The 26,709-nt window shown below is 36.0% G+C and overlaps 5 protein-coding genes and 1 non-coding gene across 10 annotated transcripts; 2 read left to right on the top strand and 4 right to left on the bottom strand.

Moving 5' to 3' along the window:
* Positions 1–1,635: 1,635 nt before the first annotated feature.
* Positions 1,636–2,661, bottom strand: LOC140881577 (ethylene-responsive transcription factor ERF109-like). The gene has a single exon (XM_073286999.1). The coding sequence runs from the start codon at positions 2,596–2,598 to the stop codon at positions 1,807–1,809; it is 792 nt and encodes a 263-aa protein (XP_073143100.1). The 5' UTR covers positions 2,599–2,661; the 3' UTR covers positions 1,636–1,806.
* A 564-nt stretch (positions 2,662–3,225) lies between these two features.
* LOC140881576 (ceramide synthase LOH2-like) lies at positions 3,226–6,795 on the bottom strand. Its single transcript, XM_073286998.1, has 6 exons — positions 6,405–6,795; positions 5,453–5,658; positions 4,529–4,684; positions 3,922–4,107; positions 3,660–3,838; positions 3,226–3,520 (listed from the first exon to the last, which is right to left on the bottom strand). Exons 1-6 carry the CDS (start codon positions 6,519–6,521, stop codon positions 3,501–3,503), a joined length of 864 nt encoding a protein of 287 aa, XP_073143099.1. The 5' UTR covers positions 6,522–6,795; the 3' UTR covers positions 3,226–3,500.
* Positions 6,796–7,297: 502 nt separating this feature from the next.
* LOC140880914 (glycoprotein 3-alpha-L-fucosyltransferase A) lies at positions 7,298–10,402 on the bottom strand. 2 transcript variants are annotated; one of them, XM_073285778.1, is made up of 8 exons: positions 9,800–10,402; positions 9,203–9,363; positions 8,672–8,913; positions 8,467–8,571; positions 8,215–8,371; positions 7,857–8,084; positions 7,619–7,777; positions 7,298–7,508 (listed from the first exon to the last, which is right to left on the bottom strand). In XM_073285778.1, the coding sequence occupies exons 1-8, from the start codon at positions 10,208–10,210 to the stop codon at positions 7,313–7,315; spliced, it is 1,659 nt and encodes a 552-aa protein (XP_073141879.1). In that variant the 5' UTR covers positions 10,211–10,402; the 3' UTR covers positions 7,298–7,312. The 2 variants fall into 2 exon arrangements, with proteins under 2 accessions (XP_073141879.1, XP_073141880.1); XM_073285779.1 differs by having other exon boundaries at positions 7,338–7,777.
* Positions 10,403–13,354: 2,952 nt separating this feature from the next.
* TRNAR-UCU (transfer RNA arginine (anticodon UCU)) lies at positions 13,355–13,427 on the top strand. The gene has a single exon. It is a non-coding gene; the product is annotated as a tRNA-Arg (tRNA).
* Positions 13,428–16,794: 3,367 nt separating this feature from the next.
* LOC140881975 (U-box domain-containing protein 26-like) lies at positions 16,795–18,405 on the top strand. The gene has a single exon (XM_073287675.1). The coding sequence runs from the start codon at positions 17,006–17,008 to the stop codon at positions 18,251–18,253; it is 1,248 nt and encodes a 415-aa protein (XP_073143776.1). The 5' UTR covers positions 16,795–17,005; the 3' UTR covers positions 18,254–18,405.
* Positions 18,406–20,503: 2,098 nt separating this feature from the next.
* On the bottom strand, positions 20,504–26,238 carry LOC140879982 (E3 ubiquitin-protein ligase MBR2-like). 4 transcript variants are annotated; one of them, XM_073283989.1, is made up of 6 exons: positions 26,003–26,238; positions 23,101–24,931; positions 22,474–22,527; positions 21,367–21,462; positions 21,135–21,272; positions 20,504–21,029 (listed from the first exon to the last, which is right to left on the bottom strand). In XM_073283989.1, exons 2-6 carry the CDS (start codon positions 24,823–24,825, stop codon positions 20,898–20,900), a joined length of 2,145 nt encoding a protein of 714 aa, XP_073140090.1. In that variant the 5' UTR covers positions 24,826–24,931; positions 26,003–26,238; the 3' UTR covers positions 20,504–20,897. The 4 variants fall into 4 exon arrangements, with proteins under 4 accessions (XP_073140090.1, XP_073140089.1, XP_073140092.1 ...); XM_073283988.1 differs by lacking the exon at positions 26,003–26,238 and adding an exon at positions 25,475–25,996; XM_073283991.1 differs by lacking the exon at positions 26,003–26,238 and adding an exon at positions 25,475–25,996 and having other exon boundaries at positions 22,474–22,524.
* Between the last annotated feature and the right edge of the window lie 471 nt (positions 26,239–26,709).

Genomic DNA, 26,709 nt, shown 5'->3' with positions numbered 1-26,709 from the left:
TGTTTATATAAACTGGAATTTTCCGACATGATCCAGTTGGCGTAGATTGCTTGGTGTTTAAGGAAACAAAGTATGCGTCCCGAGCGCGGAAAACGGCGGGTGTTCCACTTAAATGGTTTTCCTTCGAATTGGCCCAATGTAATTTCGTATTTGCAATTTGGGCCAGACTAAATCTTTTATTGGGCTTTATTAAATCAATCCACTCTTTATTTATTGAAAAAGAGATCTTGAAAGTTTTCCCAAATTTTAGGTCTTTTATATAAAAAAAATAGACTATGAATTATTGACAAATTTAATCCAATTTTTATTATATAAGTAATATTATTTATTTCTTCACCTCACATTAGGATCAAAGGTAAAAACTGAAGGGCTCTTGGCTTTAGGGGGCATACGAGCCGAGACGAGCTCAAGTATCATATTACATGAGTTGGATTCGATTCTAATTTTGTACTCTCGAGCGGGAAAAACTCAAAACAATGTTAATAGGATAATTTTAGAGTTTAAGTTTTATATTTAGATGAACAAAAAAAACCTTAAATTATATATCTTCTTTGAAAAACAATATATATATATTTACTCCGAATGTGAAGCTAGTGATGCCCCTTTCTTTTTAGCTACACCTTCATTTCTGTCAAACCGGGTGAGACGCAACTACCAATAGCAGTGCTCGCTTAAGCGACGTTTAATCTCGCTTAAGCTCGAGTAAGAGACCGCTTTTTAGAATGAAATATTTCATTTATTTTTTAAAATGAACACATTTTTATAAATATGTATATTTATAGTTTAGATTTTGAATTATCTATTAAATCATATATTTATGATTAATATAACATTTTATTTAATGTTTGTCTTAAAAATAATTAAAATTATAGTAAAAATTGAAAACATTTTTTCACGCTTAATCTCGTTTTAAGCTTGAAAAACTTGAAGCTTGACCTCCACGTTTCGACGCGCTTCACGCTTTTTAGAACCTTAATCAATAGTGAATAAACAACACAATCTTTTATATTTTTATCATTTATTTAATCTTTGTATATCTCATATGTCAAAAGATCATTTTGAAAAATAAAATAAAATAACCCTCTTTGCTTGTAAATAATGAAAATCTTACTAAAATTAATGAAAACAAAATACGAATAAAAATATATAAAAAGCCATTGGCCGTCGGAATCTTCTTCTTTAAAAAAGTAATGATAAGGGGATCTGCCGTCAACTTTAGTGTGATGAGACTTCACTGGAAGTTGGCAGTGGCCCGCCCATCACCCTCATCAGATATATAATATGTTGCACATGTTTAATATGTAAGCACAAACTATATAGTTTTGCAGCATTTCTTTATTGGTAACTTTTTTAACACGTTTTGTAGTTGTAGCATGTGACTAATAATGTTTTTTTTTTTTTAATGTTACGTATAATAAGCTAGTGCGTTGGAAATGGATAAACAACTACAAAATTGTCAATTTTAAAATAACACATCTTATTCGCATGTTTTGAAATGATGAAACTGTTCCCAAAAAACTGTGCATTGCATCGCAGTCTCCTCCGAAATTTCAAAGTTCATATAAAAGATAATGATAAATATTGAAGCAATCGAGTCAAACATGAATCAATTGTAAGATGAAACAAGGAGCGAGGTGATGAAATGTTGTGTAATAATTCAAATGGAATGGTATTTTTTGGTACATATTTCCTAAAAAAAATTTAGATAGGTTCTAACGAAAGACGTACGAAACCCAATTTTGAAACAAATAATATCAAATGGGCTCCTCTCCAAAAAAAAAGTTGAGATTTTTTTCCTCGATGATATTATTTTAGAGTTTGAAAATTGCCGTCAGCGGAATCCGATGAATCTCCATTAAAATCCATCATCTTCATCCACTCTTGAATTTCTTCATCACCAATCACCATTTCCCAGAAATGCTTCTGATCATTGTTGCCATGATTATAATTTCTCGTCGGCATTTCATCGATCACATTTTCTTGATGTTGCTGCGGCAAATTTGGCCGCTGGACCGCCGTCGTGCTGGATTCGGTGTTGGCGCCGGAAGTGTAATCGGAAAATGGAAAATTAAGCTTAGCTCTGGGGCCGCGGAACCTAATAGCCGCTTCATCATAAGCTCGCGCCGCTCCCTCCGCCGTTTCAAAAGTCCCCAGCCACACACGCGTCGCCTTGTGTGGGTCCCGTATCTCCGCCGCCCACTTCCCCCAAGGCCGCTGCCTCACCCCTCTGTAAATCTTCTTCTTCCTCTTCTTCGCGCCTTTGTCCTTCTCCTCTTCGCCGAAAAAATGGCAACCCAAACACCCTTTAATCCTACAGAACCCGCAAGTTTCCAAGTCTTCAGAAACTGAGAAAGAAACAGCACCAGTGGTGAAACTGGCGGAAGAAGAAGAAGAAGTCCCGGCGGCGGCGGTGTGGTTGGTCGATGATGATTCCGCCGCAAAGGCGCCGCCACCAGTTATAACATTCTTCAAAGCTGCCACCATGATGGAAACTTCCTCATCACTTGTGAGCCTCGCCGCCGCCATTGTCACTGAGCTGTTACCATCATTAGTGTTATTATCCCCTTGCTGTTTGATTCTCTTGGATGATGTATGCATGTGTGTGTTCTCTGAAGCTTGGACAGAATCAAGAATTGCAGTCCGAAATTCAAGTTTTGTATGCAAATAAGGCCAAAGGTATATATATTAGTGAACTTATGTTTCTAAAAAAGTACTCTGTTTTCACACGGAGAGCTAAAAGGTTCAGTTCGTTGAGGCACGTGGGAAATTTCCCAGGATGGCGTGTCAGTTATTTGTAAATCCTGGTTGTTGATGAGTTGGCACGATGACATCATATCGTCACGCGGTAGTTTTGACGGTCAATATAGGATGACGACAAAAGTGCTTATCTGCTATTATCCAAAGGGGTACGAAACCGAGCCCACTTGGTTCAGATGAGGGCTACAAAATAGTTTTTTTATGTTAACCTTAAAGGGGGGTTTCCTTTTTTATTTTTATTTTTATATATTCTCCATGGTCTGTCGGTTTTTATTTCATAATAAAAATACCTATATTTATATGACATTAATTATAATATTCCCCTACTAATACCATTATCCCAAGTAATTATGCGGAACATCAATTCTATATGATGATTTATTAACCTCGAGACATGTGTTTCCTTAAACGCCGCTTGCATTTATAATGGTATTATGATTTTGATAATTTTCAAATGGGAAGAGGAGATGAGTTTATTCTGTGCTTCCGATAATTTTCAATTTGGCTAGTAGGATGATGTACATTTACACAAGAAACTCATATTATTTTTTACACCCAAATGCGAATTCGCAATCTCAGACGTGAAATATCATGTGCTCCAGTACCAGCCCAAATACAGCAAGAATGATAGAGACCATATAGAGTGCCAAGAATTCTATGAAGTAACCGATCAAACCAATTAGAGAGCGACAGCGATCATCCGTTGTCAAAGGACAGGGTTCACTAGGAGCAAGAATCCCCAACTAGTTATCATCTTCTGAATCTGTTGAAAGGATTGAAAAGAGTTAAAACAACACGAATGAATGGCGTATCAAACCGGTTTGACTTGTGAATACACAATTAGGAAACAAGTTCCTACTTGAAGTTAGTTAAATCTCAGATAGCAGCAGAAGGTTGCCTACCTGATCGTATATCTTCTCCTACTTTTCCTCTGTTTTTCAACTGTCTAGTGATCATGGAGCATATGAGGATCCACCAGTAAATGTGAAAAACAAACAAAGTCAATAGCATTGTATTGAAGATGTAATATGACACCATATTATATGTCTCCGTGAGGTTCAAGAATGCAATTAAGTGGTAGCTGAGGAATAGACAAGGAACGGAATTAGAGCAGAAAGAACACCATAATCACAAATGAAGTTTTAAGTCATGTCTGATGCTTACCTTGATGCTCTTATGACCCAAAATGGAAAGTATACGAGCCTAAGTAGAAGCCATGTCAGGGCAAACAACCCAAAGAACAAACTAGCTCCAAACTCTCTCTCAGAATATTTAAAAACCTTAGCAGCTTCCATGAATACATCACTGGCATCATGCAATGCGAGAACAACTACTCCAGAACGAAAGAACCTGTATTCATACTCACCATTGATTTAATACATCTGAATTCTGAACTATAGTTACCTCACCTATTTATTTTGATTCTATATCTTAATCACATGAAAATTAAAGTTTATTTCTGTTAAAAAATTTCATATAAAAGGAAAGTGAGATAAAAATAATTAAAATGTGGATTTTTGAAAAGAAGAAAAAAAATTAAACATCTTAAAAATAATATCTGGCAATGACAAAGAGTAGATTAAATACACGATATAATTTCATATGTTAAAAGAATCCGCATTTAGTTATCATGATTTCTGTCCGTGTGAAGCCTGCAAGATATGTTCATATTCCAGAAGGCTGATTTACCAAGCATATCCTAGTTATGTAAAAAGCTGCAATGATCCCAAAATTTTAGTAACCATGAGAAGTAGACGGAGCAAAATGATACCTCGTTATGTATGAATATGAAATCAGGATCACAGTAACAACGTGATGAGACATCATGACAGCGAAATCTTTCCTTCGGGTTTCCCAGGTAAGGATGGCAGCAATACTATAAAGGTAAAATCCACATTGGGCCATATAGATGAGTTTTATGGGAAGCCTGGAATTTTCAATACAACGCTAATTAGATACGATGAACAGCATCTGTCAATAGCCTCTGTACTGAGAACCATGAAACAGATGTTTATGCAGCCTATCTGAAGTGTGAGGAGCAACTATGAAAAACTTTTAAATCAATAAATTCCAACAGTTTCAAATTATTGTGGGCTATTAACCGTCAGGAAAGGCCATAATGTTACATTAGCAACTTTTCTGGATTGTAAGAAGCTGGTTCAAAATTGTCTATATGTGGAAAGCTATTCGTCATTGGACATGTGGGTAAGAACTGTTAAAATTTCACGCGATCAACCTAAAAAAGTGCTTAAAACTGTTTCTTTGAACAATGCATTTTCCACAAATTCTGTGCTTAGTGATAACAGGTTACATTGGGACAGAAGATATAATTATCTTGAGACACAGTAATCAATATATTTTTCTTCTGCAATCCTATTCAATATTTATCATCAAATCACCGCATCACGAACATGTTATAGCAAGAGATCAAACAAAATAAGAACTAAATGAGTTCACACAATTTCACTAATTAAAAAATTTACTAGCACACATCATATAAGATTAATCTTATGTAACCAAATGACAGCATATTCATATTTACACAGAAGGCAATAGGACAGCCATAAAATCCATGAACCCATATGGAAATACATAAATCATAGCATGAGTAAAGACTTCATCCCTCTCTCAAGAGAATCGATACAAGTTTCATACAACTATTAATAGAACCAATCTAGTATAATTGAAACCTTACGTCAGCTCTTGATCAGGCCAGCCTCTAAAGTACTCCTTAATGTCCGTGAACCATGGTTCGTGGTAGAAACTAATCAAAACGCCAAACTCAACAGTAGCATAGTACGTAAATTTCCACATGGACTCCGAACATTTTACAATCTTCTTCTCTGTCTCTTTATTAATTTTCAGAGTAGTTCCTCTGCTCAACAATAAGATAGCCAGTCTCTGGAAGAGAAAAAAAACATTTCAAAGTTACCAAAACTTCACTACATATGTGTTAAGAAATGAGACTTGGACCTAACTCAAAAGGTGAGGTTTGCCCTTGTCTATAAAAGGCTCTCAGGTTATTTAGCTAACCGATGTGGGACACAAACTAAGACATCAACACACACCTCTCACGCCCAGTAATGAAACGGAGCGTGGAGATATTAACGGGTGGTCAACTATGGACGGGTGAGGCCAACTATGGGTCGTCCAACACATAACGGTGGAACCCGGGCCCTGATACCATGTTACGAAATGAGAGTTGGACCTAACTCAACTCAAAAGCTAGCTCAAGTGGGAAGTTTTGTGCTTGTCTATATAAAGTACTCCCAGTTTAACCGATGACACAAACTAAGACACCAACAATATGGATGCATATCATACACCCAAGAAAAATTATCCAGAGCTCCCTATCATAGAGTACACTACTTGAATTGAACTGTTCATCGAACAATAAGTGACGGATAACAGCAGAATTTCCTTCTCAAAATCACGAAAATAGGTTCTATGAATAACAACAATCTACATCGTTGACAACCTAGGTCAATTTACAAAGAAACAACTCAATGCACGAGCTCTTTCTCACTGCTCAGCTAGAATCCAAAACAGTTAAAAAGCAACCACCGCCAGTGATCACCCATACAAATGCAATTGACGCATATTTCCTCCCCACAGACAAGGAAAATCAAATGACCGTGAAATCTTACGCGAAAAATGAATCTGTCTAGGATGAACCTAGCAGCAACGAACAAAAAACCGAAGCAAAGCGCGAGAATGAAATGCGAAACTCCGGGAACGCCATCGTGCGCCCAGATCGAGTCCATCAAATGATCGAAGCTTCAATTGAGCTGAAAATCGTCAATCAACGGAATCATAAATTACAATCCTGAATCACCAAACCCCCACGTAAAACAGAGTATGCATGCACTGAGAGCAGAATCGCAGGTGGTGATTCTTCGAAATCGAGCGGAGGAAAGGGGGGAAATTGAGGAGCGAAATGTACGCCGCGGAGTGGATGGAGGGAATAATACGGTTTTATTCATGTGAATGTGATGGAAGAGACCCACCCCGCCCGCAGCCTTTACGGAATTTCATTTCATTGACAAATTTTGCTGCTACTTAATTACAAAGAATGTTTTGTCTTGTAAATTGTAATGTAATCCCCCCTCAGCTTATGAAATATATAAAAGAATATTTTCTTCGTTCTGATTATATAGTTTAAAAAAAAATCACTGAAAAAATAAATTTTATATAAATTGTATAGTTAATAAAGGTATATTAGTAAAGGAGCGTAAAAAAATATTACTAAATATGACATATAACTCTATATTTGAGACAAACAAAAAAAAACGTAAATTATATAATTGGGACGAAGGGTGTAAAACATACACACACGTGTTCTTTGAATAATATTATAACTTGGATGAAGAAAATTAAACTAATTAACGCTTTCCTTGAATAATAAATTTGAAATTCATGATATGCCTTGAGCTAATGAATGTTTTGTTATATATCACTAGTGCTTGTGACTTCTGCTGGTACTATAATTTAATTCATTACCTAAATATCAGTGACATTTTTTTTAAATATGTTGTGTAGCAATTAATTTCTATAATTAAATTGAAAAATGAGCTGACATGACGTGTATTAAAGGTTGATCACATTCATTCACAGCCAAAATAATGTAAATAATCTCACACGGATGGCTCTCTACGGGTGAATTTGAATGTCTACAATGAACTATGATCCCTTCTAAGATCTGAGGAAGAGATGATCCGCAAATTAGCTGTTGCTGTGAAGCCTTAAATGATCTGCCAAAAAATTTCAAACAAATATGACTTCAAATTTAGCGCAAGGGTTACTATCTACGTGTTTCTTGAAATCCGAATCTCCTCTGAACTTGAAGGTGTACAGTGCTTGCCTTTCCGTCTTTCCGACGGGGTATATTCTGTATATTTTGAGATCGTCTCCTCCCCGTATGCTCTCCGGTCTCTCGGATTTCCAGATGGGGACGTGTTTCAGAGACGTAAACTTCGATAGAACAGCAGATGACAATGCATCCAGGGTCAAGTTGTCAGACCTGAAACGAGGTAAGAATACAAGATTTGGGCGTCAAGAGGCGAGCAGAAGCAAAAGAGCAACACTCGATATGAATATACCTTAAGAAAATGGACTCCATTTCGAGCCTCCCTCTTTCTCTTGCATATACGTGGTATATGGTTTTTAAGCCACTGGTACACTTGCAGGGTCGTTTCCTGAACTCTGGTCTCGTCTCATCTTTCTCTTGGATCTTAGTAGCCAAGAAAATGCACAAGCGGCATGATGAGTGAACTGCAGCCATATCGACTAAGGCCTTGAAAGAATCCGACGGCCCCTCATACTTCCACCTACACAAAAGAACAAGATTATATGGATAAAAATCCATCAAATTGTTAGAGGTGATGAAATAAAGGATCTAGGGATTTGGGAGAGGAACACATTTGCTAACCGAAGAGATTTTTATGATAGAACGCTAACCTTAGCGATTCATTATAGGCAGTGGGATTTTCTTCAAGATGTTTCATAGTCTGGGCAACCACATCAATATCTTTCGCGTCCTTGATATGCAACACTGAACCAGGAGAAGGAGCAAAATCTTGGATATTAGGAGCGCCAATGACAACAGGAACAGAACCTACAGGTATAAAAATCTTTTCAAGTCACAAATTGTTTGGGACCCTATAACATAACACGGGAAAACAATGCATAAGTATAAAAATAATATATTACCAGCCACAAGAGATTGGAAAAACTTTTCGGTAACATAATCCTCCTCATTGGAATTCTCGAAAGCCAAGCTAAATTTGTAGCGCCTCAGTGTTTCAACTTTGTCCACTACGAATATAGAAAAAGAAAAGGCCTTTAGCAAAAATATATACGAAAACATTCAAGGTTAAACTAGATTCCTCAGTCTCTAACCAGACTTCTAAATCACCTTTTCCATCACGATTTCGATGGCAACCCCCATAAGAATCAATTTTAATATTTGCATTCTCGAGTCCGACTAAAGCTTGCAAACGAAAGTTGCGAGCACCACAATTGGAAATAAAAGCAGCAGCAAGAGCATTTTCAGTTTTTGGTTGAACCGGAGCCATTATATCATATTCAGCCCACGAGAAATACCCCACAGGAACATCTGACGAGAGACTTGTGGTCATCACAATATCATATCCCTTCCTAATAATCCGTAAAAAAAATTATCATCAATAACCAATACTGTGAAGGGTAGCACGTGGCTGCATGGCAGATCAGTTGGCTATCTAGAAAATATAAGAAACGAGAAAGATAATGAAACGCTTGCTCAAGTTCCCTAGAGTTTGGGTCAACTGGAAGCAGTCAATTTTCTCTTAACTCAGACCAAAAACACATCTAGAACATGTATCTAAAATATATAAGGTAACATATCTCTAAAAGGATGTCGAGAAGAAGTGAATGGAACAAGTTACAACATTGTGTGCTTACCCACCGTCGTGCATTATCAATGTTATTCTCAGAATAGTATTTAGCCGATTCCATTGACCGAAGAACAGCAGCAGTACCAGGCTGTTGAGGAAACCCAATCGCAGCATCGGGTTTCTTACCAGATTCGGAACCAAACTTACATCCCACCGCACAGGTCTTCCACTCCTAGATAGCAAGTTATCCAAGTCAAATCACATTAAATAACAAACAATATGGCTAGTGTCAATGTCTCAATGATCCTAACTTCCTTGATCCCCTCTGAGCATGCCTTTCTTTTTCATTTTCAAAATAACATGTAATAAATCGAATTAGCAAAAAGAAACTTCTCCTCAAGGAAAAAAACGTCTGTAAAGAACCACAGCAAGCCAGTAAACAAACAAACAAAAAACGTTGGGAGCACACAAGGGCTGATCAAGCCGATTTCAGATTCAAGCTTAAGTTTTATTAAAACATACAATATTCACCCAAAAGCACGTACTCTCCTAAACTTGCAACCAATATTCCAAAGAAATCAACATCGCCTATCAAAACTAAATATAAATATTCATTCAAAAGAAAACAGGTGCAAGATAAATTAGCAAGGACTTATCCGGATGCATACCTCAGCAGCTCCGTGTACCAAAATAGGATCTTTCTTGAAATCCCTAGAATAAGTCACATAATCCTCCCTCTCCAACCAAGCCTGGCAGCTATCCTGGTGACTTTGAAGCCCGCTTCCTTCACTACCCGACCCGGATTCGTCGACCCAAGAGTCGGTTGACCAATAGGACGACGTTTGGGTGAACTGGTAGAAAGATTCAGCCCACGAGTTGACTAAGTCAGCATTCTTGACCATGTCGAGGCGGCCCAGAAACGCGATCTCCCCTATCACCACTAATCCCACGAAAATTGGCAGAAAATTGGACCATTTTCTCCTGTTCGACGTAGAAGGATGATATGTAGACGTTTCTGGGCCATTCGGGTCTGGTAAATCTTCGATTTTATAGTGCTGCCTATGGTTTCCAGTACTCATGATTGTTGAGTATAGACCCAGCTATTTATTTTTAGGGAAAGGAAAATTAAAAAGCCGATCTTTACATCTGATGAAATAGCAAGATGAGACGTGAAATGGGGAAAGGATCTTGTTTCAATATTTTAAGGATTCAAGCTGCGGGAGTCCACGCCCCCATTGGAAAAGTGCAAGGAAGGCGAAGAAGATATCAATTAATTTCCTTTTTTTTTAGTACCTATTTATATTTGATTATATATATATATATATATATATATATATATTTTTTTTTTTTTTTCACTAAAGCCCCCCAGAGTCTCCCGGCTCCTAATCATATATAAATAGGTACTAAAAAAAAGGAAATTAAGTGATATAATTCCGTCGCTATTAGAATAGTGTACGTTTTTCACATTTATTTTTATTGATTTTAATATAATAAAATAATTGTATAAATGATATTATTAATATAAATAGGTGCACGTTTTTCACATTAATTTTTATCAATAATTAATTATGATTGTAATATAATAAAATAGTTATATAAGTATTTAATGATAATATTATAGAGAGAAATTGGTAAAAGAATAAGAGAAAAAACATTAAGTAAGGGTGATTATTTTATATATTTGAAATAAACAAAATATGTAAATTAAATGAATGTAACGGAGGAGTAATGTTTTTTTTAATCGACATAAACTATTTATTAGAAACATCACGAATAGCTATATTCATCAACCACGATAGATAAACTCCTTCGATTCAAGAGATAGGTAAAGAATGTGACAAAGCAAATTGCATTAGCGCTATAGAGGAATAATGTTTATTATTGAATTAAACAACTCACACGTACACACATGTTTGTAGTCAAAAGTTAAAACCTTTAAATTTGTCATTTTAATTTCAAATTCCCTTCTTAGCTATATAAATTTTTATTTTGATCCATTTTTTAAAATTTTAAAAGTAGATCTTAGTAAATCCCACCAAATGAAATCAAATACCATATTCTTATAAGCAAGCAAAAATAAATAGGGATAGCAAAAATTCCCGAAATCCCGACCCTTCCCGAATCTCATCTCATTCTCGTCCCGAAAAAATTCCAACCCGAAATTTTTTCGACCCAAACTTTCGGGATTTTTCTCATCCCGATTAATATCGGGAGCGGGATCGGGAATAAAACCTTATCCCAATGGGATTCCCGACACATCCCGAAATAATATAATAATATATTTTATTAATAACTTTATTAATATAATAAGCTAAATATTATTAGATTTCAACTCATATAACACTTAAATGTGGACTTAATTCGCATAATTTTTATTGTTGGGACGATCAAATTTTAAAATCACGAAATGCCATTTTATTTTTGTGTATTTTTTAAAAAAATTAAATTAATAATTTAATTAATTCATATTTATAATTATCTAATTATAACAAGACTCAAGAAATTAATTTGACAATCTATTTAACAAAATTTATTTAGTAATTATATCCGAACATTTTATTAATAATTATCCGATACATTTTTTTTTTAACAAAACTTTGAAACATTATATGGAATATTTTAATATTATATGTTTTAAGTTGAATATTTATTTTTTATTTATAAATAAAAGTTTCTAATACTATATTTAATAAAATTATCACATTTTTTTTTATTGTTTGAACGAAATCTTGAACATGAAAAAAAATTCGGGATTTTCTCTTCCTATCCGACGAAATCCCGAACATTCGGGATCCCGAATAATCGGGTCCCGAAATGTTTCGGGTACGGGATCGAAAAAAAAAAACCCGATTATTTTCGGAACGGGAGTTGGGTAGGGGGTTTACGGGAGTCCGAGACGGGTCCTGACCCTATTCCACCCCTAAAAATAAAAGACCTTGCCAGACTATAAAAACCAAAGTGTTGTGCATGTCATATCGTTGTCTTTCTTAAATGTTACAATCTCGATATTTTTGTTCAAGTATTGGAAGTGGTTCGATGAAAACATGTTTTGAGGCTCGTGCTCTTCAGAGAAATTAGAACTAAATTCAACTTCGGAATTTAACTTAATATATCATTCTAATTTCAGCAACCATCATCATAACACCACCTTGCATTACGCAACACACTGATTTGAACTAATTTGGTGGTGGCGTCTAAACCAAAGGATTGGATTACCAATATTTTTGGGCTATATAGCTTGATGAATTTGATTCGACGCACTTTTGTACGATAAATTTATCTCTCCAAACCCAGTAAATCGGTTGTTGAACACTACAAATTCTCTACCATAACTCCCAAAGAAAAAAGAGAAGCTCTGAAACATCGAATGAATTTTAAATATACCAATTAATCACACCTAATTCAACTTATGTGAATTCAATTATGATTATGGTGGATTTGAAATCCACTCATAAATATTAGTGTTATTTCAGATTCACACTTCAAATATTTCACTAACAAATTATGCATTTTATATGCACTAAATCTAGAGCATAAACAGAACACGGAGTGCCTTGCACGTCTGATTCGCTGGCCCCATAAGCAACAAAGGCAGCTAGCTACTTGTAAAAAGTTGAAAGAATTATATCATAGAGAAATTCAATTAACACAAGGAATCGGATACAATCATTGAAAGTAAGCGATATCATGATCATGCTAACACATGATTCCTGCAATACCCACTCGGGCATGTCGATGGGAAAAAGCCAAAAACATATATTATTACATATATCCATCTACTGAATCTGGTAAATGCAAATGAAACATGACAAGATCATTCATTTACCTAAACTAGATCGAGAGATCCCACAAGCTAGAAGGAAGAGATTACATCAACATCACCTTTGAAGTTTCGTCCTAAACTTGATCCTGAATAGGATAATGAACGAATGCACTTGAAACAGTTTGTATCAATATCTATTGACATATTGAAATTCATTATCTCACAAAATTAGAACAGTGGTTCATCGGGAAAAAAAAATGTGAATAACTCGTCGAGAACTCAGCATATAATGATATAAACCTACTAAGAAAAGCGACGGGGCAAGTGGACATATATCTATGGCTTAATTTTCGCATAGAAAACCCTACCAGTTAATTAACTCTTCAAATGTTTTTAAGGAAAAGAGTGACAATAAAAAAAATTTAAAAATAAAAGTAACAAGCAACACGTCGCTAAAGAAGCGCCCGTGGCCTAATGGATAAGGCGTCTGACTTCTAATCAGGCGATTGTGGGTTCGAATCCCACCGGGCGTGTAATACCTCTTTAAATTCGGATCCGGGCTTCTTTTTTTAAGTTCTGGGCCTTCTGTCCAAATCTTTTTTTTTTGCATTCATACTGGACTTCAACCCAATTTCCAAATAAAATTAAGGCCCGTAAGCCGTAGCCCATGTGAGCTTGTGGTTTATTTTTGAACCTAGATTAAGGAACCTTGTCGAACATGAAGGTGGTCTCAACTCTTGTCTCTTAGGAATGACAATGAGTCGGTTATGGGTAGGATATCGTGCTTCCATTCTCATACTCATTTATTAAATCCATCCCCATACCCATCGGATATTTAATTTCATCTTCATTCTCATACCCGTCGGATGATCGGATATCCATACCCTACCCATATACTCATTTATTGTATATACTCCATAAAAATAATTTTTTTTAAATTTTAATTATTTGATAAAACTATACTTATTTACTAGATTTTTATATCAAAATTTTTAAGATAATAAAAAAATAAAACACCGAAGAAATTTACAACCAAAGACTTATATAAAAAATAAAACTTCTAAAAAATAGTATTAGTTTTATATTAATAATTTTCATTATTTCATCCAACTAACATAATTCAACAAAAAAAATTAAATTAGCATTTATTTAATATAAATTAATATGTGTATGTATGCATATATATATATATATATATATATATATATATATAATCGGGTATCGGGTCGGTATCGATAGGATACCACTACATCCTCCTTCATCCCCATTTACGAGATCCCCATACCCATTTACCCATTTATTTAATCGGATCCAAAAAATGTCTTCATACCCTCCTCCGTTCGGGTCGGATATCGGGTTCCCCATCGGATTCGGAAGAAATTGTCATCCCTAATGTCTCTTGGGCCTAATGAAAACATACAAAACTTATATATATTTTTGTTTCAACTCACCATGGAGATGTAGCTAGGGGGATCATTTGGATAAACTATGAATCTATTATTGGAAATACTGTTCATGTATTGATGTGGTATATATCACATGGTAATTGTGGGAGTTGATTTAAGGACATAAAAAGTTGGTTCTTCAAGATTTTGCTCTGCTCATCAGCTCATGTAATCTTGTTCGGTTAGATTTGCTGTCATGACTACTGATATCTAAGTGCGATTTTCAAGTTAAAGAGTTTTGTGATGATATTGAATAATGGAACGGAACTGATATCGTCGAGCACTTGCAACTCAAATGCTTTATGTAGAGATTTCATATAGTTGTAGCAATGTCACACAAATTTATATTTATGAGACGAGTGATACAACCTAAGTTATATTTTTTACATAAAAAATAATGTTTTTTTTATTAGTTAAATCGAATAAGTGATCTATTTTACGGAATTGAACCTGCCAACTGTATTGAATGAAAATGGAAAAAAAAAAAAAAAAAAGTAAAATATGGTGTGGATTAGCTGGCACACGTGCGTGCATTGGAGAATCAAAGGTTATAAGCTGCACCCCAATCTTTGCCCGGTTGACCACAGGCATTACATAGTCCCTGTGCCTCCCACACGCCTAATACTTCTCCACACCCTTTCCCTTGTCCCATCTCCATCATTAATTAACTTTTTATCTTACAATTTAATAATTTTTAGAGAAACACAATCCTATCAATATTATACTTTAAAAATTAAATTTTCAGGATTTAAATTTTCACACAAAAAAAAAATGTTGCAACGATGGTATTTAACTTTAGATGCACACTTAAATTGACGCACATAATGATATTTTCAAAGATATTCTCGTAATTAGATGCTTGAGAATTTAAAAAAAAAAATAGAATGAGATCTATTGAATTCAAATGTAGTTTTGTAATTTATACACATTTTGAGATTTAAAATTGAAATTTCTTTACTTTGATTTCACCTCATACAAATGAAATTGAAACCAAATATCTAAGTTTTGAAACCAAATCTTGGCTTCCGAACCCAACCAAAAAAAATAACATTATCACCTATCAACGGTGTAGATGTTGGTGCTGTGCTGGGATTCATAATCTTTGAGGCTTTTGCCCCTCTAAAATAAATATAAAAAAATAAGGATTCGATTCCAATAAAAAAGATGTGGTCAGAATTGGCGTGGAAAAGTAAACAAACGAAATAAAAAGGTGTTTTGCTTAGGTTTTGGGATAGAGAGGGAGAGAGAGATGCGCACATTCTGCGTTGATCTTTGACCTTTGACCACGAATCACTTCAGCTGACTACCGACCCTCGCTAAAATAAGCCTCCGCCCACATATACCAGCTGGATTTTAAAAAAAAAATTATTTGATTCGATGGGACAACCTCTAATTTTGTTAGCACTATGTCTTTTTTATTTATGTTTTGTTCTGTTTTTTTAAAGGAATTTTCGTGTAATTGTGCATAAAAAGATAAATGTTCAAAATTTCTCTAATTCTTACTAAAGGTGTGGAGTCAAAATTTACCCAGATCATTTATTTAAGGGCATTGGGTTGCCAAATTATTTTCTTCCGAGAGCATTTAATTTTGGAATTGGTGATAGGTTTTGGCATTGTCTGGAATCTTCCCAACTCACCAGCACTAAATTCATCCAATCCAATTTACTGGTCAACCACGCCCCAATGGGAACCCTTGTATTTTCCAGATTTGGGTGTTATGTACGAGATCTTGCATTTTAAAAACACACACCTCTGCCACTCTATTTTTTCTTGGAAATCTCAACCTTTACATAAATAAATGTTCCACTCTCTACATGTGTTCAAGGCTTCAAGCGCCAACTACTAGTAAAATATCCTATGGTTTACTCAAAGAAATATTATGTATATGTAGTCATATTTTAAAATGAGAGAGGTGTCAGAATTTAGGGTTACAGGGTGCAAATTACTATTTTAAATAAAATGTCTTCGTAACCATTAATTAAACTGATGATATAAACCCATATTCATGGAAGAAATTTATTTGACACCCTATGTAGTCCGCATAATTCAAGAACTTAAACATAAGTTATTAACGCGTTATTTCAATAACATCATCTTCAAATTCTTATGCTTAGTTTTTTTCTTAGAATTTGAAACTTAAATCAATAGAAATGGTAAAAATACAAAATAAAAACTCGAAAAAAATACAAGATAACAAAGGCATATGTACAATGCCAAGACTCACCAAATTCCACTAAGCACAATCCACCTCAAAACATTGATTCCCACTGAAGTAAACATCAAAATGGAATTGGGGCCCTCCACTTGGCCTCGGGTCCCCCTCCTCAAAAAATTCTCTTTGACTAAAAACCCCACCAAACTAACCATGGTTAACAACTCAGCCTGAGTCAAGAAACCACACGTGTGGAGCATGGATGTAGGAGTAGTAGTACAAATTGGGCAGAATAAAAACTCAGAGAAATGTCTCTCTGTTCCCATTTTGCATCAATACCTCACCTCCCCCAACAAAGTTAAAAGAGAATTCGAAGCCTTCTCTCATTTGGGAGATCGTTTCTTTCTAGACTTCTACCTATTTGTTTCTCATTTTCTTGAAAATTTTACACGCACAGCTAACATATATTATATTAGCACACAGTTGGGGAAAAGAAAGAAAGGTGATAAGAAACATGCCTCGTAGTTTGCAGCCGTTGGACGACGTCGTACAGATCCCGTACCATTTCCGATGCCCGATTTCTTTAGAGCTGATGCGTGACCCGGTTACTGTTTCTACCGGTCAAACGTTCGACCGTTCAAGTATAGAATCGTGGGTGGGAACCGGGAATACCACGTGCCCGGTCACACGGGTTTCGTTGGCGGACTTTACGCTCATACCCAATCACACTCTCCGGAGGCTGATTCAGGAGTGGTGTGTGGCGAACCGGTCGTTTGGAGTGGAGCGTATTCCTACTCCGAAGCAACCGGCGGACCCCAATTTGGTTCGGACACTGCTGGACCAGGCTTCGTCAGCTTCGGCTCCGTCGAGCTTGAGAATCTCGGCGTTGAGGAGGCTTAGAGGACTGGCGCGTGACTCGGAGAAGAATCGGGCGGTTATTGTTGCGAGTAATGGACGTGAGATTCTGCTTTCAATCGTGTTTTCGAGTGTAGACTGTGATTCGTCTGAGTTGAATCACGAATCGCTCGCCATTTTGGCGATGTTGTCGCTGAACGAGGAGGATTGTATGTACGTGGCAGCTGATTCGAATCGGATTCGTTTTTTGGTGAATTTACTGTTCCATTCCTCGATCGACGTTCGAGTGAACTCAGCTGCTATGATCGAGAGTGTCGTGGCTGGGATAAGGTTGCCTGAGCTGCGAGCACAAATCAGCGGCGTCGAAGGAGTGTTTGACGGAATCGTAGGGATTTTGAAATATCCACTGGCGTATCCCAGGGCTTTGAAGATCGGGATCAAATCTCTGTTCGCGTTGTGTCTCGCGAAGCAGCACAGGCACAAGGCTATTGCGGCAGGTGCGGTGGAGGCTCTGGTGGACAGGCTGGTGGAGTTCGATAAGTGCGACACCGAGAGAGCACTGGCGACGGTGGAACTTTTATGTCGGATCCAATCAGGTTGCAATGCCTTCGCCTCGCAAGCCATGATGGTCCCCTTACTGGTGAAAATCATCTTGAAGGTCTCCGACCGCGCCACCGAGTATGCAGCCGGAGCTCTGCTCTCTCTGTGCTCGGCGGCGGAGAAGGCTCAGAAGGACGCGTTAGCGGCCGGCGTGTTGACTCAGCTGCTGCTGCTGGTGCAGAGCGATTGCACGGTGAGAGCTAAGCGGAAGGCGCAAATGCTGCTGAAATTGCTCCGCGACTCGTGGCCCCAGGACCCCATGGAAAATTCATGCGATTTTCATTGCAGCGACGTCGTTTTGTTTTGATTAATTAGAAAATATTTGAAAAAACAAACAAATCACTTACAAGTACATATGATATTTTGATGATGCATGTATTTTTGTATGTAACGTTTTTGTTTTCTTTAAGTTTAATCCATCAAAAAAGAATTTTGCCAAAAAAATTTCTTTAAGTATAATATTGGACGTTTATTCGATATATTGCAAATTAGTAGAAAATTTATGCTTCTTGTAAGATGCACTTGCTTGATTAATGCCATGTTAATTTGTTACAAATTAATTTGGATCACATGATGAGATAGATGTCTCTTATTAAATATATAATAATATCACCGTTTGGTTCGAGGATAAGATACATAATACTTGGATAAGTAATATAATGTAATATAAAATATTTAGTATTTTATTTGATTGATAGATTATAGTTTATTTGATTTGATTGATTGAATTTTATATTAAAAATTTAAATTACCATTATGTTCTTTTAAAAATAAATAAAATATGAATAATATTATTTATAAGGGTAATATAGTAATTTAAATTCAATGATTTGATTGATGTAAGATAAATTAGTAATGATTTGATTGATGTAAAATAAATAATTAATATATGCATAAATAATATGACGAGAAAAACATGAGATTGGATAGGATAAATTGTACAAGTACTAACTGTACTTATACCAAACGGTACCTTAAGACACAAATTTATAGGGATCATTTCATCCTACCTATATTGGCACTACCCCAATGATAGATCTAAGGGTAGATATTGATCAATATTTGCGGGGTCTACTAAACAAATTGTAGGCCCCACACGTATTGATAAATCTCAACCCTTGAATCTGGGTTGAGGCATTGACTATATAGGTAGGATCTCATATACCAATTTATAGGTGGTCATATTTTTGCATTTAGATAGAAACTATTAAATATCACGCACAAAAAACAGTTGGGGTCAATGGCGATCTAATATGTTTCCTCAAGAAGATATATATTTTTATTTTCTCTAATAAAAAAAATTAATCAGTGAAACTTATTAAGAGATGGCCATAAATTTATAAAATAAAAGTCGGATGGTGGCCCTAATTGTGGAGAAAGACGATGAATGAAGCAAGATACATCACACATATATTGATGGTTCACCTTCCTTTTGACCATAGACTAGTAGCAATAATGGACTTTGGGGTTGGAGGTGGGGTTCCATGTGCTCTATATGTTTACAAGGAATAATAACAATTATGTATGGGGTATCCACTCAAATGCTCTTTCTAACTTTGTGTTTTGAATTTTCATAGTCATACATCTTTTTTTCATTTGATTTCGTGATACATATACTAGAAATCGCAACATGCGCTCTTAGATTTACCATATATCATAAACATATGGATTTACAAAATCACCTTAGTCCAAATGAATGAGGGGAGTGAGTGGATGGAAGACAAAGTAGTGGGTTTTTTTTTTTAATTCTTATTATTATTATTATTATTCCTACTTTTATATTATGATATGATGATTATGATGAAGAAGATCAATAATTTATGAGTCACGATAGTGCCACGTGGTTGTAAATAAAGATCATATAAGTGGATTCTCACATGGGCTTTGGCCTTTTCCCTTTAGATATAGGGAATGGTCCTCAAAATGCCCAACTCATTTTTGCACCACATAAACATAGCCATAAGAGAACAAGAATAGTGGGCAAAAGAATTCAAGTATCTAACTCGGGACAACAAACATGGGAATTCCTATTGATGGCATTACTTTTATTCGAATCAGATGCCAATGACATGATTCAAGATGGCAAAGACCAAATCTTGAGTATTTTCCTCTTTTTTTAATTTGAGATTCCTCCATAACACTTCATGATAATTTGAAGCAAAATTTGGTAAGAGATGGGGGTTCAGGGGCGGGGTTTAGTGGTAAGTGAGATCCTACCTATACAGACACTACTTTAACATGTATCTAACGGTTAATTTATCAATAAATATGGGATCCATGATTTTTTAGTGGACCCGCATATATTGATAAATTATCACCCTTAGATCTATCACGAGGATAATGTCTGTATAGGTATGTTGAAATAATCCGGATTTAAGAGGCCAATCTTTACATTTATTGAAAGATTTGCGATAGTGAAACCTTGAAATTATATTACCAATCTACACAATGATACCTTAAAAAAAAGACACGCAATTCACTGGTATATTGAAATAATGGTACACAGGACTATAAATTAAAGTTTGCAATGCATGATTGAAACAAGAGAAGACAACAGTATTCAAATCTTTGTCCTGTAATAAAAGGAAAGAAGATGCCAACCTTAAAAGACCATTCGAACAATTGAATATCTATAACCAAATGTCTCCCACTGCCAATTTATTGCTTCTAATATTTCATAAAATCAAGGTTTCTTTTTTTTTTTTCAATATAATTAACAGAGTTTGAATTTATACCATCATTGCAGAGTCGTCGGCTTCGCTACTCATCCCAGAAAGCACAACCTTTCATGCTTCAAACCCGCAAGATTGGCGGGTAGGAAAACAAAAGGATCTTAGGGTCGAACTAGCGTGCTTTAAGCCGTGCCAACCAAATATTAAAAAACAAAACAAAAGAGTCCTCGAGAGGGAATAGTTTACGCTCGCCCCCACAACAAACGTTTTTTCTCTCTCTCAAACTTCCAAAGCCGTTGTTTTACAAATGGGACACAAGTTCTTTAGTGTCAACCATTGCTTGATGCAGTTGATATGAAACTCATGCCCACAATCAGATATCCCAATATCATCTCCATCAATGTATTCTTCCTGGTATAGTCGAGTGGAAGCGAAAAAGAAAAAGCTCAGAGTCGATCCTTTTGAATGAAAAGTATGGGATGCAAACAGAAAATTTAGCAGGTTCATGGATCTAACCTGACATATACAGCATGGCTCCAAATTCAGCGTGACGCCGAATACTCTATACTTCCTCTGTTTCATCAAGGCCAAGATTTTCTCCTCGCTCAATCCGGTGCTGACATTCCCCATACGTTCCTCCAAAGCAAGCAATTCCTATCACAGACAGTCGAAATGTTGAGAGATGCTAACCCCAAAACTTCTCTCGAAAATCCAAGAGTGTAAAGAGTATTAAAGTAAACTAGAGTACTTCATAAGACATGTTGTCCACATCCAGCCTCATGTCTCTATGCCGGTCATGCATCTCCACGAATCCATTAATAAAAGGGTCGATCAGCATATAATCCTGGAAAGTATCAACATATATTTACATCATCCACCATTACCCTAGAAAAATAATGTGCTACTTATGCTACAGAAAGGCAAGAAAAAATATTTCAAAGGCCTTGGATTGCATGTGCCAACGTCTGCCTAGTCGAGTCGTACAATCCACCACTGTCAGAGACTTCTGTGTGCTCCATAGGCATATCTCTCTATATATTAGGCGAGTGCACATCATACTTTTTCGTTTTAGACTCCAATTGTGTGCTTCCAAACAAGCAAATTCGAACTATACTTTCAGAAATTATAAATTCACTTAAAAAGTAAAATTATAAAATGAAAATTTGTAAAATCCTCCCTATATATATCAAGACAAAACACCTCATGACATCTCATTTGGGCCTGTAATCCAAATGTCTATTTCCAAACATAACATTTACTCCAAATTACAAGAAAATGATGAGAAGGATAATTAGGAAAAGCTCTCTGTATATTTGTCTATTTAATATTACTTATGAGAAACCACGCCAGGCATACCAATTTTGAGACTCCAAATATAGATTTGAAAAATAATTTTAAACTTGATAAAAATAAATAAATAAAAAGGCACAAACAGACATTCCACAAGTAAATTTCCGTAAATAACCCCAATCTCAATTTGAATCTAGGATTATAATACGGTAGCTTTGAAAATCAAATAAAAGTTCTCCCTAAAAAAATCAACCATATATTGACAATTTTGAGACTCCAAATATAGATTTGAAAAATAATTTTAAACTTGATAAAAATAAATAAACAAAAAGGCACAAACAGACATTCCACAAGTAAATTTACGTAAATAACCCCAATCTCAATTTGAATCTAGGATTATAATCCGGTAGCTTTGAAAATCATATAAAAGTTCTCCCTAAAAAAATCAACCATATATTGATTTTAAAATTTAGTAGCACTTTGGATTTTTTTTTTGAAAAAAATAAATTAATAAATTTGATAACATGTGAATGAAAGAAATCTAAATTGCTGATCCAGAACAAACCTCAGGTTGTAAGTGGACACCCCTTCGCATGGCACTCAAGACTTGACGGATCTGCTAAATTAAAGAGGAGAAAGAGTAAGTAGCACAAACCAATGGAACTTACAGGAATCTCATTCAAAGCACAAAGGAACCAAGTAGGCACAAGAAGTAGTTAATGAAATTAATCACAAAATATATGCCAGTCACAGGATATAAAAGACTTCTCAATTGATTAAACGGGATTTTCATCAATGGTCAGATTCCCAAGAATTGAACATAAAATACCTCATTATATGCTTCCACAAACGGGAAGACTCGATGAGGCAGAAAGAACGAATGAAAACAAAGAGCAGCCAGTTTGCAATGAAAAAGTTTTACATCAGAGTAAACAAAAATATGTGTACGTTCATAAATGATTGGACCAGAAATAAAGTAATTCTTATTGTTGAGATATAGAACTTAAAAGGGTTATTGCTTAAAACAATTCAATGTTACTCTATGAATAGTTACTACTTTTGGTTTATGAGCCATCGGTGCAGGTCATAGGATTTTCAGAGCGCAAAAATGTTTAAAGAAACACAAGGATTTTCTGTTTGAAAATTTTAAGTATTCATCACATCAGTTACAACTTCAATAAAGGGCGCATACCAGTCTATGCCTTCCCTCAACAGCAGCTAAAGCATGCCAACCGCTAGCATCATCACTTGACGTACCAATCGAGAACGCTGCTGGCCGTTGATCTGACTGATGCTGTCCAAGACTAGTACTCGGTGGCTCATCTCCTGAAAATGAGGCAGAAGGGAAAGGCACAAAAGGACTTCTCCGAAGTCCGGAATCAGATTCAATTTGTGGAGTGGGGTTCCAAGGAAAAAATTCCGAGAATCTCTGATGGGCTTGAGATCTTTGCATCTGATGAGGCAACAAGCCTACGGGAGATGCACGCGCACCAGAACCTGGGCCAATCCGAGAAGTAAATGACTGATTTCTAGAAGATGTAGAAGTTCCAGGGGCAAAACTCCAGTCAATTTGGTCTTGTGGAACATTTCTTGTCTCAGGAACAGAAACAAGCATGTGAAAATCAGGATTATTTCTGAGAGAGCTTCTGGCACTAACTTCATCATGCACCACAGAACCCCTTTCTCCAGGGGGAACATATGACCTTGAGGAGCTGCCACCTCGTGTGCTGAAAGATCTATTCCAAGGGTAAGGATGTGTACCTAAATCCTCAGATACAGGTATTATATGAGATTGATTAAGGGTGTTGCCTGGATTTATTGGCACTACAACTGGTGATCTCAACTCTAAAGATTCACTACTTGAGAAAGGTCTTGGAAGCGGCTGGGTAGCATAAGCAGTCGGACGCCTCAGAGGAATGCCTCTAGCCGCATCAAATCGAACCAAATCATGGTGTCTGGCATTCGATCTTCCAACAGGATTTCTGCCCAAGCTTTCTGGAATTCCTGGAACACTTGACGAATAAGTAGCAGGGGTTGCCCTACTCATTCCAACCCCTCTTGAATTTAGTTGCTCTGAGCGATTAGTTAGAGACAAATTCAGAGGTTCAGATGATATGCTTAAGCTTCCTGGACCAGAGTAACAACCATGGATAGGATTCTGCTTCAAGTTCTCCACTGGCTGATTCGAGCTCGAACTCCCACCATGACAAAATTGTCCTGAATTGCCTTCAACAGTCTTTCGCTTGCAGGATGAACCCCAAGGACCTGCAGATGAAGCTGATGCATTATTTATCTCGAAAAACGTACTAGAACTTCCAGAAGCAGCTGCTGCGCTGGAAGAACCATAAAAATTCGAAGTTTTCACTGCCTCTGATTGGCCAGACTTATACAGATGATGAGGTAAGCTAGCCCCTAGACTTCCATGGCCATCACTTTCCCTCATAGGTCCATGACTTGAAGGTGCATCCAGTGAACCAAGATTGGAGCTGTAATTTTGCATTCTTGGAGATATTCCAGTCACCTGATTGCCGGCATAACTAGCATTACTGAAACCAGATGGTTCAAAAGATAAATTGTCTGTCCTTGCATCAGACTCGGAACAAGGACCAAAAGAGGATGACCATCCAAGCCTCATTTTTGAATGATCGTAAGTACGATCCTGTGGATTATTTGCACTTGAGCTGGATTCACCTTGGTCCCAACCACTAAAACTCTGAGCACGACTGCTAACAGCATTTGTGGAACTAATATTACTGCCACCAGAGGCAACCATGTAATTGGACAATCGAGTTTCAACTGGAGTCAGCAGGTTATCCCAAGAAGAGGAGTGATCCACAGAGCCGTCATTGGGAATAGATCCCTGATTCAAGTCAATTGTTTCAGGAAAAGAATCAAGGGAACTTCTTTCCCCTTGCATATCTCTTATTATATCTCAGACTTCTACGGAGCTGTAAACTGGTATAGAATATTGCCGGAAAGTTTGCACAGATCTTCAGATGAATAAGAAAGATAATGAAGGCACTCTGTTGCAAGATACAAAGTAAAGGGAATGTGATTAATAAAATTTTAAAAAAAAATACAAGATCAAATACTATGTGCCTCTATCATATTGAAAACAGAAAAATAGCAGGGATCTGATAATCTGCAAATTTAGTCATTCTCAGTTCTCGACATACATGACACAACATTAAAACCATTGACATAAAGAACAAGTCTTGCATAAAAAGGCAACCTGAAAGTTAATTTTACTTCAGAATCAGAAATTGTCGAAAAGAATGCAACTTCATCGGTTATTTGTCAACTTGAAGCAAGCCAGACAATGTGGTATTATACTCCATTAACTAAGACAAATGTTTTTGATAAACAATACTTAAAAAATGTGACGCCACTATATTTAAGAGCTGGCAAAGATACTAAGTGGCTATTCAATTTTTTTCTCACATACACAATTAGTTTGAAATTGACTACGCGAAGAAACAACCAAAATAAAATCAATAGGAAGCTTTATCAAATAAACAATCGGAAGCTGAAGCGTGAATATTGAAGAGCTACAGTCAAAACAATACCAAAAAAATTAAGATAAAACCACAAACTCTTTGATTTTATTGAATGACAGAGGGCGATCATCAGCTGATTCAAAAGTTCGTGAACATATCTCCATCGGAAAAGAACAAGAAAGAAAAAATGACGCCCGGTAGAATAAACAGCAAAACACGGACAGCGAAAAAGATTGCAACTTTGTGAGCATCGACCCAAGTTAGAAACTCTGACCAATCATTTTACACAAAAACTGAATGACCCACTAGTAGAAACTTTGAATCCATCAAAGATCAAAGACTAAATTTCAACAATAAACATAGCCCATCCAACAATCAAGAACTAAACTTCCAAATTCACAAGCTACTGGGCAACAAACTAAATCGTACAACTGCAGACCCTACATCACAGATCCCTTTTCAAAAGATTTTCGATCTCAACAAAACAATCCAACAAATTCAATTCAAGAACCACGCAATTTCTACAGGTACCACATGAGAAAAAAACCAAAAAAATCCAATAAAACGAACAAATTTTCGAAAGGGTCAATAAAAAACCCGGTGGAAAGCGGATGATCGAAGGAACTGGAGCCGGGTAATTTGTCTTCTCCTTTTTTTTTTTTTTTGTTTCCTCTTTCCTTTTCTTTTCTTTACGGTGGAGTTTTTGATAAAGGGCAGTTGGTGGAGAGTGAGAAGCGTTTCAAGAAATCTCAACTATTTTAATCGGTGTATTTGCTTGCAGTAAAAAAAGAAAATTCAATAATATTTTTTAGGTGTTTTAATGGTGAGATGACGGTTTCACATGCAAGAGAGATTAAAGGATACAGCCACGACAAGACAAAGAAGCTAAAGGGGGTCGCCATGTGTGTGTTCGTGTGTGAGAGAGAGGCGCTTGAGAATAAGCGGCGGAGCTAATGCTCAGCCTTTCTTGTATTATTTTATTTCAAAGTGGTTGTTTTAGTGCTAATCTACTATTACATAAAGGATTAAGGACAATTGACTTTTTTAATTCTCGTATTTTTTTTTTATGTTTTCGAAATCTTTTATTTTAAAAAATTTAAGTTTCCTAAATTTCGATCCTTACAACGTATTCATATATATAATATAATAAAAATATTAAATATGTAAAATATATATATATATATATATATATATATATATATATATTTGACAGTGAAAACTAAACAATCGTCTAGTGTAAACTATTCGAATAAGATTTCTTTAGTTAGCGAGTCGAATAAACTCTCTTGGTGGAAACAATATAA

This window comes from Henckelia pumila, chromosome 2 (genome assembly GCF_033568475.1).
Source record: "Henckelia pumila isolate YLH828 chromosome 2, ASM3356847v2, whole genome shotgun sequence".
In the NCBI taxonomy this organism is placed as follows: Eukaryota; Viridiplantae; Streptophyta; class Magnoliopsida; order Lamiales; family Gesneriaceae; genus Henckelia; species Henckelia pumila.
This window is presented reverse-complemented; position numbering and strand designations above follow the sequence as displayed.